A 12,471-nucleotide genomic window follows, 5' to 3' on the forward strand; every position below is an offset into this window, starting at 1 on the left:
GTTGCCATATTAGTCTGTTGAAGCACAGCCAATGAAGACCTTTGAAAACTTTAAAGACCAAGAACTTTGTTATGGGATCAGCTTTTGTAAGCAAAGGCCTAGTTGGATTATTATCTGTGAGAGTTCAAGTGTAGTGCATAAATCACATCTGAATGAACCAAACGATGCATGCGATTCAGCATTATTTCCACACAAAACATCCCATCTGACTTTACAGACTTCCAAACAAGTAACCAAGAATTATTGTGTGCTCTCTAATCTGTGTGCTCTCTGATGCTTGTGCTCAAATGGAAACCATGTCAGGCAAATACAAACTAAAATCCAAGTACTGGTAGTACTGCCAATGGAGATGCAATATGTCAAGAGAAAGAGCAACAAAGATTTTTATCAAGAAAATCCTGAAGTATTATAGGTCAGCTTTAAGACACAGTATTCTGAGGAATCCAAGTTGATCTTTCTCATTTCAGAAAAAGGAGAAGGCACCAAAGATAGAAAGAGGAGGGAATGACTGGCTGTCGAGTTGTAACTGATTAATACCTTCATTATTGCCCTGAAACAAATATAGAGCTTTACTAACCATCTAGATTAGGGGTGCACAACCTTTCAGCTGTCAGGAGCCACATGCATGCACACACACACATGCACCAGTGATCCTCGAAACAGATCACTCTTTCCTCACTGCTAGGAGCAGCAGAGAAAGAGCACTGTGTATGAGGATTGCTGGGGGAAGGAGCAGAGAGCCCTCTCTCTGCCACCCCAGTAATTCTCATACAGATCGCTCTTTCCTGTGATGAAAGAGCAATCAGTTTGAGGATCTCCGAGGGAGGTAATTCAGCAACAATTACAACCCTTGGGGGCTGTAATTAAGGCTGTGTGGGCTGTGTGTGGCCCTCAGGCCACAGGTTGTGCACCCTTGATCAAGATCGTGAGCCATAAATGTTCGAAACTCTCTGCTGCATGAAGGGAATATCTTTAATACAATTTTTAAAAACAGCTAATCTATTATGCTCATTAGCCAAAATGTAAAGGAACTAACTTAGATAAGAGATTCTTCCAGTCCAATACTCTGGCTACTCTACCATTCAGAACAAAATATTATACCAACTTTTTGACCGTGGGCCTGGAAAGAACATGCTGACATTTTAATCCAGCCACAGACTCATTGGGTAGCCTTGCCTCCTTCAGTTTACAAGCAACAAACAACAATTTAACTGTAAGGATAAGTCCTATACAAATTTATACCTTAAATTTAAGAAGCTACAACATATTTGCAGCCTAAGCAGCTAAAAGACTGCACTATGAACCAGGAAGTCCCTGTTTCAAGTCAGGTTTCTGCCACAAACTCATCCAGGGTGGGGTGGGGGGGTTACTACTAACCTACCTTCTAGGGTTGTTGTACAGATTACTGAAATAATATATGTGAAGTTCTCTAAATACTCAAAATGTGCTGTATAAATACAGAGGTTAGATTCATTTTGGAAAAGGGCAGATCAGTGGAGCTTGCAGAAGGGCTGACCTTCCCAATCTAGAAATGAGCATTTCTGCTTGTTTCTGGGTTTATTTTTAGAAGCACCAAAGCCTCATTGCAAAAGTACTGGTTCCTGCGAGCAAAACAGAACAAATGGAGGCAGAGCAGTCCCATTAGAATCTGCCTGAAATATTAATTATTGTTTAAGGTGTTGTGGGGGAGAAACACAATATTTTCTGCTTCATAGTTGCCTTTTGTTGTAAAGCACTAAACATCTATGCCCCTTATATTTTTAATGTGATCTAATTTTAACTCACATTCAGCTAGTCATCCTCCCTCCTCTTTCCTTGGTATACAAATCTGGCATCTCAATAGATGCCAGTTCTATTATGCAGAGAGATGTTTTAGTTGTATTTTTAATTATATGTATGCTGCTTTGAGGGCCTATGGCCAAAAAGCAACATATAAATACACTTTACCTTACCTTACAGTTATAAGAAAAATAAAGAGAACCAATGACTCCTGGCAAATCAACTTGTTGACATAAGGAAAACAAACTGAACAGACTTGAGGAGCACATTGCTAAAATCATTAGGAAAAACAATACAAGTTTATAAAAAAAAATATCAGAAACAAGAAACTACCCAGGCAGATATTTAGAGCATTAGATTAGATAACAAAGGATATGAAAAGAATTACTGAATAAGGAAACTGAATGAATTCTTTGCCTCAGTCTTCACTGTGGGAGAAGTTGACAAATACCCATGCCTGAACCAATTTTTCTCCAACAAGAGAGGCTGAACAAATCAAATACAGATGACAAGAAATGAAATTCTAGGGCAAGCTAACAAATTAAAATCAACAGCTCAGAGTCCAGAGAGTCCAAGAGTTATTAAAGAACTCAAATGTGAAACTATTGGTTTTCTAACAAAAATGTGCAACATCACCAAAATCACCATCCTTCCCTAAGGACTAAAAGTTAGCCAATGTAGCACTAATTTTTAAGAAGAGATTGAGGGCTGGAAATCACAGCTTTGTTAGCCTAATGACTATGCAGAGTAAACTGCTGGGAAGTATTATTAAAGCTGGAATTATTAAACACATAGCAGAACAAATCTTACTGAGGACAAATCAGAAAAACCTTTGCGAAGTGTGGTCCTTTGGGAGATTCTTAAGAGTATCAAGAAGTATATGGAAAAGAGTGGTCCAACAGCTATTATATAATTGGACTTCCAAAAGTTTTTAATGAAGGCTCCTGAGCAAACTTAACAGTCATGGGATCCTATTATAGATCAGGTCCTCTAATAGATTTATGAGCAGAAGATGGGAGGAAACAGACAGTTCTCGCAACGGAAGGAAGGAAGCAGTGGGAATCTGTATTGGGGCCAGTGCTATTGAACATTCAGAACTGATTTGGAGTCAGGGGTGAGAAATGGTATAACCAAGTTTTTAAGTGATGCTAAATTATTCAAAATGATGAAATTCAAGCAGGCAATGAAGGGCACCAAGGATGTTTTGAAAATGGGTGAAAATGGGCCACACAATAGCAAGTGAGGTACAGCATAAATAAGTGTAAATTCTAGCATCATATATCTTATTTGATGGGATCTGAACCGCAGGCAAGAAAGATTGTGGGACTTAGCTCACTGAAAGTCAACTTGCCATGCAGCAGCTGTAAAACAAGCAAAATCCATGCTACAGGTTATTAGGAAAGATACTGAAAATAAAATGTCCAGTATATAATCTATGGTACAGCTTCATTAAGATTGCTGGGAGAATTATCAACAACCTCCGATATGCAGACGATACCACCCTAATGGCAGAAAGCGAAGAGGATCTCAAGAGCCTCTTGTTGAGGGTGAAAGAGGAGAGTGCAAAAGCTGGTTTGAAACTCAACATTAAAAAAACGAAGATCATGGCATCTGGCCCCATCACTTCCTGGCATATAGAAGGGGAAGAAATGGAAGCAGTGACAGATTTTACTTTCTTGGGCTCCAAGATCACCGCAGACGGTGACTGTAGCCGTGAAATTAAAAGACGCTTGCTCCTTGGGAGGAAAGCTATGGCCAACCTAGACAGCATAGTAAGAAGCAGAGACATCACCTTGCCGACAAAGGTCCGTCTAATCAAAGCTATGGTTTTCCCAGTAGTAATGTATGGCTGTGAGAGCTGGACTATAAGGAAGGCTGAGCGCCGAAGAATTGATGCTTTCGAACTGTGGTGCTGGAGAAGACTCTTACGAGTCCCCTGGACTGCAAGGAGGTCAAATCAGTCCATCCTAAAGGAAATCAACCCTGAGTGCTCATTGGAAGGACAGATAATGAAGCTGAAGCTCCAATATTTTGGCCACCTAATGCGAAGAGAAAACTCCCTGGAAAAGACCCTGATGCTGGGAAAGACTGAAGGCAAAAGGAGAAGGGGACGGCAGAGGATGAGATGGCCAGATAGCATCACGGATGCAATGAATATGAACTTGAGCATGCTCCGGGAGAGAGCGCAGGACAGAAGGCCTGGCGTGCTATGGTCCATGGGGTCACGAAGAGTCGGACACGACTGAACGACTGAACAACTAGAAGGTTAGTGTAGAGCTGGAAAAGGTGCAGCACAGGCCAATCAAAGTGATCATGGGGTTAGACTATTTTCTCTACAAGGAAAGATCTATGCATTTTGGCGGATATCACAGAGATTTATAAAAATATGCATGGTATGGAGAATGTGGAGAGAACTTTTTCTCCCAGAACGTTGGATAGGCCAGAAAGATCCAGGTCCAAACCCCTACTAAGCAATGAAGCTGAGCAGGTGATGTCAAGCTACTCACTCTCTCTTAGCCTAACCTACCACACAGGGTCAATGGAAGGATTAGCCAGATTTGGGCAGGGGGGGGGGACACAACTCCTGTACACCACCTTGAACTTCTTGACAGAAAGGTAGGGTATAAATGCAATAAACTAACTTGTGAACCACCCAATGAAACTGAATGGCTGCAGATTCAGGACAGACAAATGGAAGTAGTACTTCTCATAATGCATAATTCATTCAGGGAATTTGCTGCCCCAAGATGTAGCAATGGCCACTAGCTTAGATGGCTTTAGAAGGGACAAATTCATGGAGGAAAGAATAGCTATTAGCCCAGGAGCAAAACTGAACCTCCATGTTCAGAGGCAGGAACAATGCCTCAGAATGCTAGTTGCTACATGGCAAAGTGTGAGAGAGGGCTACTGCCTTCATGCCCTGCTTGTGGGCTTCCTAGAAGAGCCTGGAAGCCACTCTGGAAAACAGGATCCTTCACTAGATAGTAGCTTGGAGGGGGGCTCCAGTGGACCTTTTATTCTTATGAGGTTTTAAAGATACGGTTTATTTAGAAATATTTCCCAAAGTTGGTCAGCCATTTTTGGAAGTAACTATTCCCATACATGTCAAACAAGTATATAAAGGTTTTCTGTTCAGTTAATGAGTTCTGCCAGAGATTTTGCCTATTGTTCAATAATCTAATTAAATAAAACCTTGCTTTGCAAAAATGGTTGCTAATATAGGCAGATTGTTACATTGCTGTTTTTTTACAAACCACAGACCCTTCTCTAGCAATAGCAAACGTTTATATTTTAACCCTGGAATCCTAAACACATTTACTAGGAAGTAAGCCCCACTAAACAAAATGGGACTTACTTCAGTGCACAGAACTGTACTGTACGTCTCAAACTTGAGTTTATTTTAAAAATGCAACTATTCCTTACTCTTGCTCCTTAGCCACTCTGCCAACCTCTGTGATAAGTTAAATTCATGCATTTCTAAAGTTTTGTGCAAATTATGCCTAATAATTAAAGCTTTACATTCACCTTAACTACTACCTTTAAATAATACATTTATTGGTTAACAGACATTAGCAGAGAGCCATATGATTCAGCCACTTCACACACAATATATTTTCTCACAGATATAAATACAGTGCGACATTCCCATATACTGTGGTGTAATGTTAACACTGGATTTTTTCAGTCTTATATGCAGAAAAGTTACATGTATGTGACAAGTGTTACAGTTGAACAGACCATGCAAGAAGTTAACACATTGGCCAGAGCTAAACAAAGACCAAAAAAAATGTCCTTACCACCTATGTAAAACATTAAGCACAAATGTTTTAGGTGAAGACAAGCCTGGTCGACATGAACTGAACATAAAAAAGAAAGATTTAAAAACAAAGCAATGAAAAAGGAAATAGTAGAATTTTAAACAAAATGACCCTAAAAACACAAAGACCTGGTCTGCACACAACTAACAACCTATGGTTAACAAACCATGGGTTGTTCAGGAATGTGTGGGAGCAAGGGAGAGCGCTGGCTCTTGACCACTCAACCGCTTCTGCTTCCTTTCTTGTCTGAGATGTGCGAACTCAGAACTAGCTGTTAAAGGAGAAACAACCCAGAGTTTTAACCCATAAACAAACCATAGGTTAAAACTCTGGGTTATTTCCCCCTCAATAACTCAGAGTCCTGAGTTCGCACGTCACAGACAAAAACTCAAGGTCGGAGTGTCCCTGGGTTGTTAAGCAAAGCAAAAGCGGGCGAGAAGGCAAGAGCCAGCATGCTCACTTGCTTCTGCGTGCTGCTAAACAACTCACAGCTAACACACAGTGGGTTGTTTTTGCATGCAAACCAGGTCACTAAGTAGAATGATCCCATTCATATTTCTTTTCTCTTGAATTCATCCTTCTCAATCCAGCAAAAGGGACAACAGTGAAATATATTATGTAAACAATGTTGTCAGAACACTATGAGAGAAAAGGTCGCACTGCACCATTTTAAAATGTAAACTAGACAGCCTTAGAAATGTACATTTTTCTGGGGGACTCCTCTTCCTCAGGCTTCTTTCCAATTTGCACACTATTTTTGCTCAAAGCACTTTGAAAATGTTCTGACTTGTGCATTTACATGAAACACAATGACCAGGATCGCACTATCGCAGGGTGGTTAATAAGCCACGGTGGCTTGTTAACCACCCTGTGTGGGGAGGTTGCATGCCAGACAGATTTGCATAATTACTATTTGCCAGTGTGGCTTGTTGGGACGTCCAAACCTGGCAAGGGTGGGTGGTTGGGGTACTGAACTTGGGAACCTTCTGTGAACAAAGCTCATGCTATACCACTGGGCTATGGTTCCATCCATATAATTTGAAGCTGAGAAAGGGATTTTTTTTATGGAGATAGATACATACTACTGACATTTTACACTGACCTGATTCACACATGACAACCTATCAGTTTAAAAACCTATGGGTTGTCGTGCATGAGTGGGTGACAGCCTCTTCCGCTTTTACTTAGCAACCCATAATCAGCTCCTGCTAAGCAAGGCATCCGAACCCAGACCACTGGGTTGTTAAAGGGCTAAACAACACAGCAGTTAATCCATGGTTTGTTGTTGCATTAATCAATGGGTTGTTTAGCCCCTAAACAACCCAGCAGTCTGGGTTCAGATGTCACTCTCAGCAGGAGTCGATTGTGGGTTCCAGAGTAAAGTGGAAAGAGGTGGGGCGCTGCAGGCAGCACACCCACATGTTCCCAACAACCCATCAGTTTTTAAACCGATGGGTTGTTTTTACATATTAACAGCCCACTCAGTCAGATCAATAGTTCACCTGTCCCAGTACTTTTTATTCTGCCTAGCAGCAGCTCTCTTGAGGCTGAGGCCTTTCTCAGACTTGCAACCCATGATGCATTTAACTAGAGATACAATGGATTGAAACTTGGTCATTATATATGCAAAGCACAACTAAGCTATGGCTCCTCTCTAACATAGTGCTAATCACCAGAGGTGGGTGGGACTGTAGCCCTTTGCAGGCATTGGACATATATGCAGGCTCTGCCCTCAATGTCCCTGACCTTCCCGCATTACAAAGGGATATCTGAAGGGAGCTCTACTTGTACAAGCGGGCTGAATGCCTGCACAAGGCTTGTGTTGTTTTCCATTTGCAAATGCCCAGTTTTCATTCACAGCTTGCAAGTATCGAACAATACTTTCCAAAAGCCTAGACAAGCTAGATTATTCATCTGATGAAATGTAATCATGTCACTTATTTGTGAACCAGAAAAGGCAGATGATTAATAGAAGATGAACACCCACTGTAAAAGAAAAATGAAATAGTCTAAGTCTTGTTATGTTTGACATGTTCAATTCAGATGACTGACAAAAACATGTTAGTTGATAGGCAGCACGATTAGCAATTTAAATGTAAGGTAATATTTGTTGGACTAACTAAATGAAATTTCCAATTTAAATTTCCTTTACATGTCAAGCTCCTGTAAGCTGTCACTGCGCAGCTTGGCCCCATGAACAGATTTTGATTTAAATTTTTCCTTACATATCTTTGGGGCCCAACAAAGCATCACCTCTGTTAGTATCTCATAGATCAAAATAAAAAAGGTAAACATATTTCACAGTGTTTAAAATGCTTTAAAAAAACTTACTTTGGAAACCAATTTAATCCAAGGTGTTCTGTCTTGGAGTACAATATCCGCTCCAGCATTTCATAAAGTGGCCTCCACGGTAATTCCAAGTCATCCCTTGAAAGCAGTTCTTTTTTTCTAAGTTTTAAAAATAAGGACAGTTTAATCATTACTGTGTCTTCTGCTTAGTCATCATTTTCACACAGCTTACTGATAGCCTAAAAGTCTTCCCCAACCTGGTGCCCTCCAGATGTTTTGGATTACAACTCCCATCAGCCTCCACCAGCATAGCCAATAGTCAGAGTGAACAGGAATTGTAATACCAAACATTTGGATGGCATGAGATTGGAGAAGGGTGACCTATTAACATGCCAACGGAAAAAAATTCTATACAAAGTTGAAGGAAATGCTAAAACTTTGGGTAGATGGAGATATAACTCTACATCATGGCGGCAGCCACAGTTAGTACTAGCCAAGATTCCCTCTTAGTAAAGATTCAAAACCAGGTCTGAAGCAAGTTCACAAATCCTGGTTAAAAGGGAACATGATTATCCTTAACCTTTATTTATGTCCATGCTGATAGAATGCTTAATTATGGGTACAACTCATAGGATAAAGGAGAGAAATTCACATGTTAGAAGAACTGCACAATCCTATTCCCTTAACCTTAGCTGAGAGATGGCCAGCATTACATCAAAACTTACAAACTCTTTGGCATGGACCCTTACTCAGGAAACCACTCTCTTAAATTTAGTTCTCAAGATAGTTTATTTTCAGGGGTGTACACAAATGAGTGAGCATTTATTTTAACCTGGCAAGGGCATCTGTGATGAGTGCATAAGTGAGAGATGGGTTGAGGTTAGTCTTGGCCCTCACATAGGCTTTAAAAGCATTTTGAAGCAGCAAGACTATGCAACTGCAGGAATGAGCCTCAACACTTCTACCAAGCTTGAAAGCAGGGAGACATCTCCCTTCAAGCATGCTAAGTTTTTGCTGATTCTGAGCACCTTCAAAGCCCAGCAGGGTTTCGGAAATGAGACTTCTACCAAGGCCAATACAAATCTGTGGACCTGTTTAATTTGTTAACATTAATAAGGCATATCTCCAGCCTCAAAGTGAAATCTTTTTTTCCAAGTTATTCTTCCATAGAACATACATTACTTCCATTACATAACAGTGATGCAAAGAGTAACTTACTTCAACAGGTTTATCAACAGACGTGCAAAACCTTGCATCATGCTGATCTCCAACTTTGGAATAGTTACCAGCTCATACAAGAGCTTGATAAAAAGGACATGATCTTCTTTGCTAAACTTTCTTCCATAGAGCCGAAGATACCTTTAAGAAAGAAAAAAAACTCATGTAAAATATTATTTTAGATTACCCCCTTCAGTAACAAGCTCTCAGGGGAGTTTACACAATCCAAAAGAGGATAAAAAATATAAACAACAATTAAGCTAACACACAGGACAGCAGAAAAATGAACAATAAAAAGAGCAGAGAGCAACAGAAATCACTGCATTCAAAATAAACCAAAAGGTTTGGGCAAATAAAATGGTCTTCTTCGAATTTATTTATTTATTACATTACTATACTGCCCAATAGCTGAAGCTCTCTGGGTGGTTCACAACAATTAAAACCATAATACACAACACGATAAAATACAATATAAAAGTTTGAAACTACAGTATAAAATAGTATCCCCTTCATGGATCACTGCCTTGTTGTGGCAAAGGGGCTTGCGTAACTCAGTAAGGCCATAAGCTATACCGTGCAGGGCCACCCAAGACGGACAGGTCATGGCAGAGAGTTCTGACAAAATGTGGTCCACTGGAGGAAGAAATGGCAACCCACTCCAGTATTCCTGCCAAGAAAACCCCATGGAACGTATCACAAGGCTAAATGATATGACGCTGGAGGATGAGCCCCTCAGGTCGGAAGGTGTCCAATATACTACTGGGGAAGAGCAGAGGGTATTTCCAAGTAGCGCCAGAAAGAGTGAAGTGGCTGGGCCAAAGCTGAAAGGACACTCAGCTGTGGATGTGTCTGGTGGTGAAAAGAAAGTCCAATGCTGTAAAAAACAATATTGGTTAGGAACCTGGAATGTCAGATCAATGAATCCAGGTAAGCTGCAGGTGGTCAAACATGAGATAGCAAGATTGAACATCGACATCTTGGGAATCAGCGAACTAAAATGGACAAGCATGGGCGAATTTAATTCAGGTGACCATTATATCTACTACTGTGGGCAAGAATCCCTTAGAAGAAATAGAGTAGCACTCATAGTCAACAAAAGGGTGGGAAAAGCAGTACTGGGGTACAATCTCAAAAATGATAGAATGATCTCAGTACGAATCCAAGGCAAACCATTCAACATCACAGTAATTCAAGTCTATGCCCCAACCACTGAGGCTGAAGAAGCTGAGGTTGATCGGTTCTATGAAGACCTACAACACCTTCTAGAACTAACACCAAAAAAAGATGTCCTCTTCATCATAGGGGATTGGAATGCTAAAGTAGGAAGTCAAGAAATCACCGGGATAACAGGCAAGCATGGCCTTGGTGTACAAAATGAAGCAGGACAAAGGCTAATAGAGTTTTGCCAAGAGAACACGCTGATCATAGCAAACACTCTTTTCCAACAGCACAAGAGGCGACTCTACACATGGACATCACCAGATGGTCAATATCGAAATCAGATTGATGATGTCCTTTGCAGCCAAAGATGGAGAAGCTCTATACAGTCAGTCAAAACAAGACCTGGAGCTGACTGTGGCTCAGATCATGAGCTGCTTCTTGCAAAATTTCGGCTTAAATTGAAGAATGTAGGGAAAACCACTAAACCATTCAGGTATGACCTAAATCATATCCCTGATGAATATACAGTGGAGGTGACAAAAAGATTTAAAGGATTAGACCTGATAGAAAGAGTGCCTGAGGAACTATGGACGGAGGTCCGTAACACTGTTCAGGAGGCAGCAACTCAATACATCCCAAAGAAAAAGAACTGCAAGAAAACAAAGTGGCTGTCTGAGGAGGCTTTACAAGTAGCTGAGGAAAGAAGGGAAGCGAAAAACAAGGGAGAAAGGGGAAGATAAAGCCAACTGAATGCAGAGTTCCAGAGAATAGCAAGGAGAAACAAGAAGGCCTTCTTAAATGAACAATGCAAAGAAATCGAGGAAAACAACAGAACGGGAAAGAGGGGAACGTTTTGTGCAAAGAAATGCATGATAAAGGACAAAGAAGGCAGGGACCTAACAGAAGCAGATGAGATTAAGAAGAGGTGGAAAGAATACACAGAAGAACTATACAGGAAAGATCTGAATGTCCCTGATAGCCATGATAGTGCGGTCACTGAACTTGAGCCGGACATCCTCGAGAGTGAAGTCAAGTGGGCCTTAGAAAGCATTACTAACCACAAAGCTAGCGGAGATGACAGTATTCCAGCTGAGCTATTAAAATCCTAAAAGATGATGCTGTTAAAGTGCTCACTCAATATGCCAACAAATTTGGAACACTCAGCAGTGGCCACAAGACTGGAAAAGGTCAGCTTACATTCCAATCCCAAAGAAGGGCAATGCCAAAGAGTGTTCAAACTACCGTACAATTGCGCTCATTTCACCTGCCAGCAAGGTGATGCTCAAAATCCTACAAGCTAGGCTTCAGCAGTATGCGAACCGAGAACTACCGGAAGTACAAGCTGGGTTCCGAAGAGGCAGAGGAACTAAAGATCAAATCGCCAACTTTCGCTGGATCATGGAGAAAGCAAGAGAATTCCAGAAAAACGTCTATTTCTGCTTCATTGACTATGCTAAACCCTTTGATTGTGTGGATCACAACAAACTGTGGGAAATTCTGAAAGAGATGGGAGTACCAGACCACCTTACCTTTCTCCTGAGAAACCTGTACGAGGGTCAAGAAGCAACAGTAAGAACCAGACATGGAACAACCAATTGGTTCAAAATTGGGAAAGCAGTGCGACAAGGCTGCATATTGTCACCCTGCTTATTTAACATCTATGCAGAGTACATCATGAGAAACGCCAGGTTGGATGAATCACAGGTCGGAATTAAGACTGCTGGGAGAATTATCAACAACCTCAGATACGCAGATGATACCTCCCTAATGGCAGAAAGCAAAGAGGATCTAAAGAGCCTCTTGTTGAGGGTGAAAGAGGAGAGTGCAAAAGCTGGTTTGAAACTCAACATTAAAAAAACTCAGATCATGGCATCTGGCCCCATCACTTCCTGGCATATGGAAGGGGAAGAAATGGAAGCAGTGACAGATTTTATTTTCTTGGGCTCCAAGATCACCGCAGACGGTGACTGTAGCCATGAAATTAAAAGACGCTTGCTCCTTGGGAGGAAAGCTATGGCCAACCTAGACAGCATAGTAAGAAGCAGAGACATCACCTTGCTGACAAAGGTCCGTCTAATCAAAGCTATGGTTTTCCCAGTAGTAACGTATGGCTGTGTTAGCTGGACTATAAGGAAGGCTGAGCGCCGAAGAATCGATGCTTTCGAACTGTGGTGCTGGAGAAGACTCTTACGAGTCCCCTGGACTG

The 12,471-nt window shown here is 41.2% G+C and overlaps 1 protein-coding gene across 1 annotated transcript in view; it reads right to left on the reverse strand.

The window, feature by feature from the left end:
• Positions 1 to 12,471, reverse strand: part of PSME4 (proteasome activator subunit 4) — a 106,939-nt gene that overhangs the window by 79,606 nt on the left and 14,862 nt on the right. The window contains exons 2-3 of the mRNA XM_084829244.1: positions 9,105 to 9,245; positions 7,929 to 8,045 (exon numbers count right to left, since the gene is read on the reverse strand). Coding sequence (XP_084685370.1) covers positions 7,929 to 8,045; positions 9,105 to 9,245 — 258 coding nt within the window. The remainder of the gene's footprint in view (positions 1 to 7,928; positions 8,046 to 9,104; positions 9,246 to 12,471) is intronic.

This window comes from Heloderma suspectum, chromosome 1 (assembly GCF_057233095.1).
Source record: "Heloderma suspectum isolate Gila_16-S chromosome 1, 16-S_ref, whole genome shotgun sequence".
NCBI lineage: Eukaryota > Metazoa > Chordata > Lepidosauria > Squamata > Helodermatidae > Heloderma > Heloderma suspectum.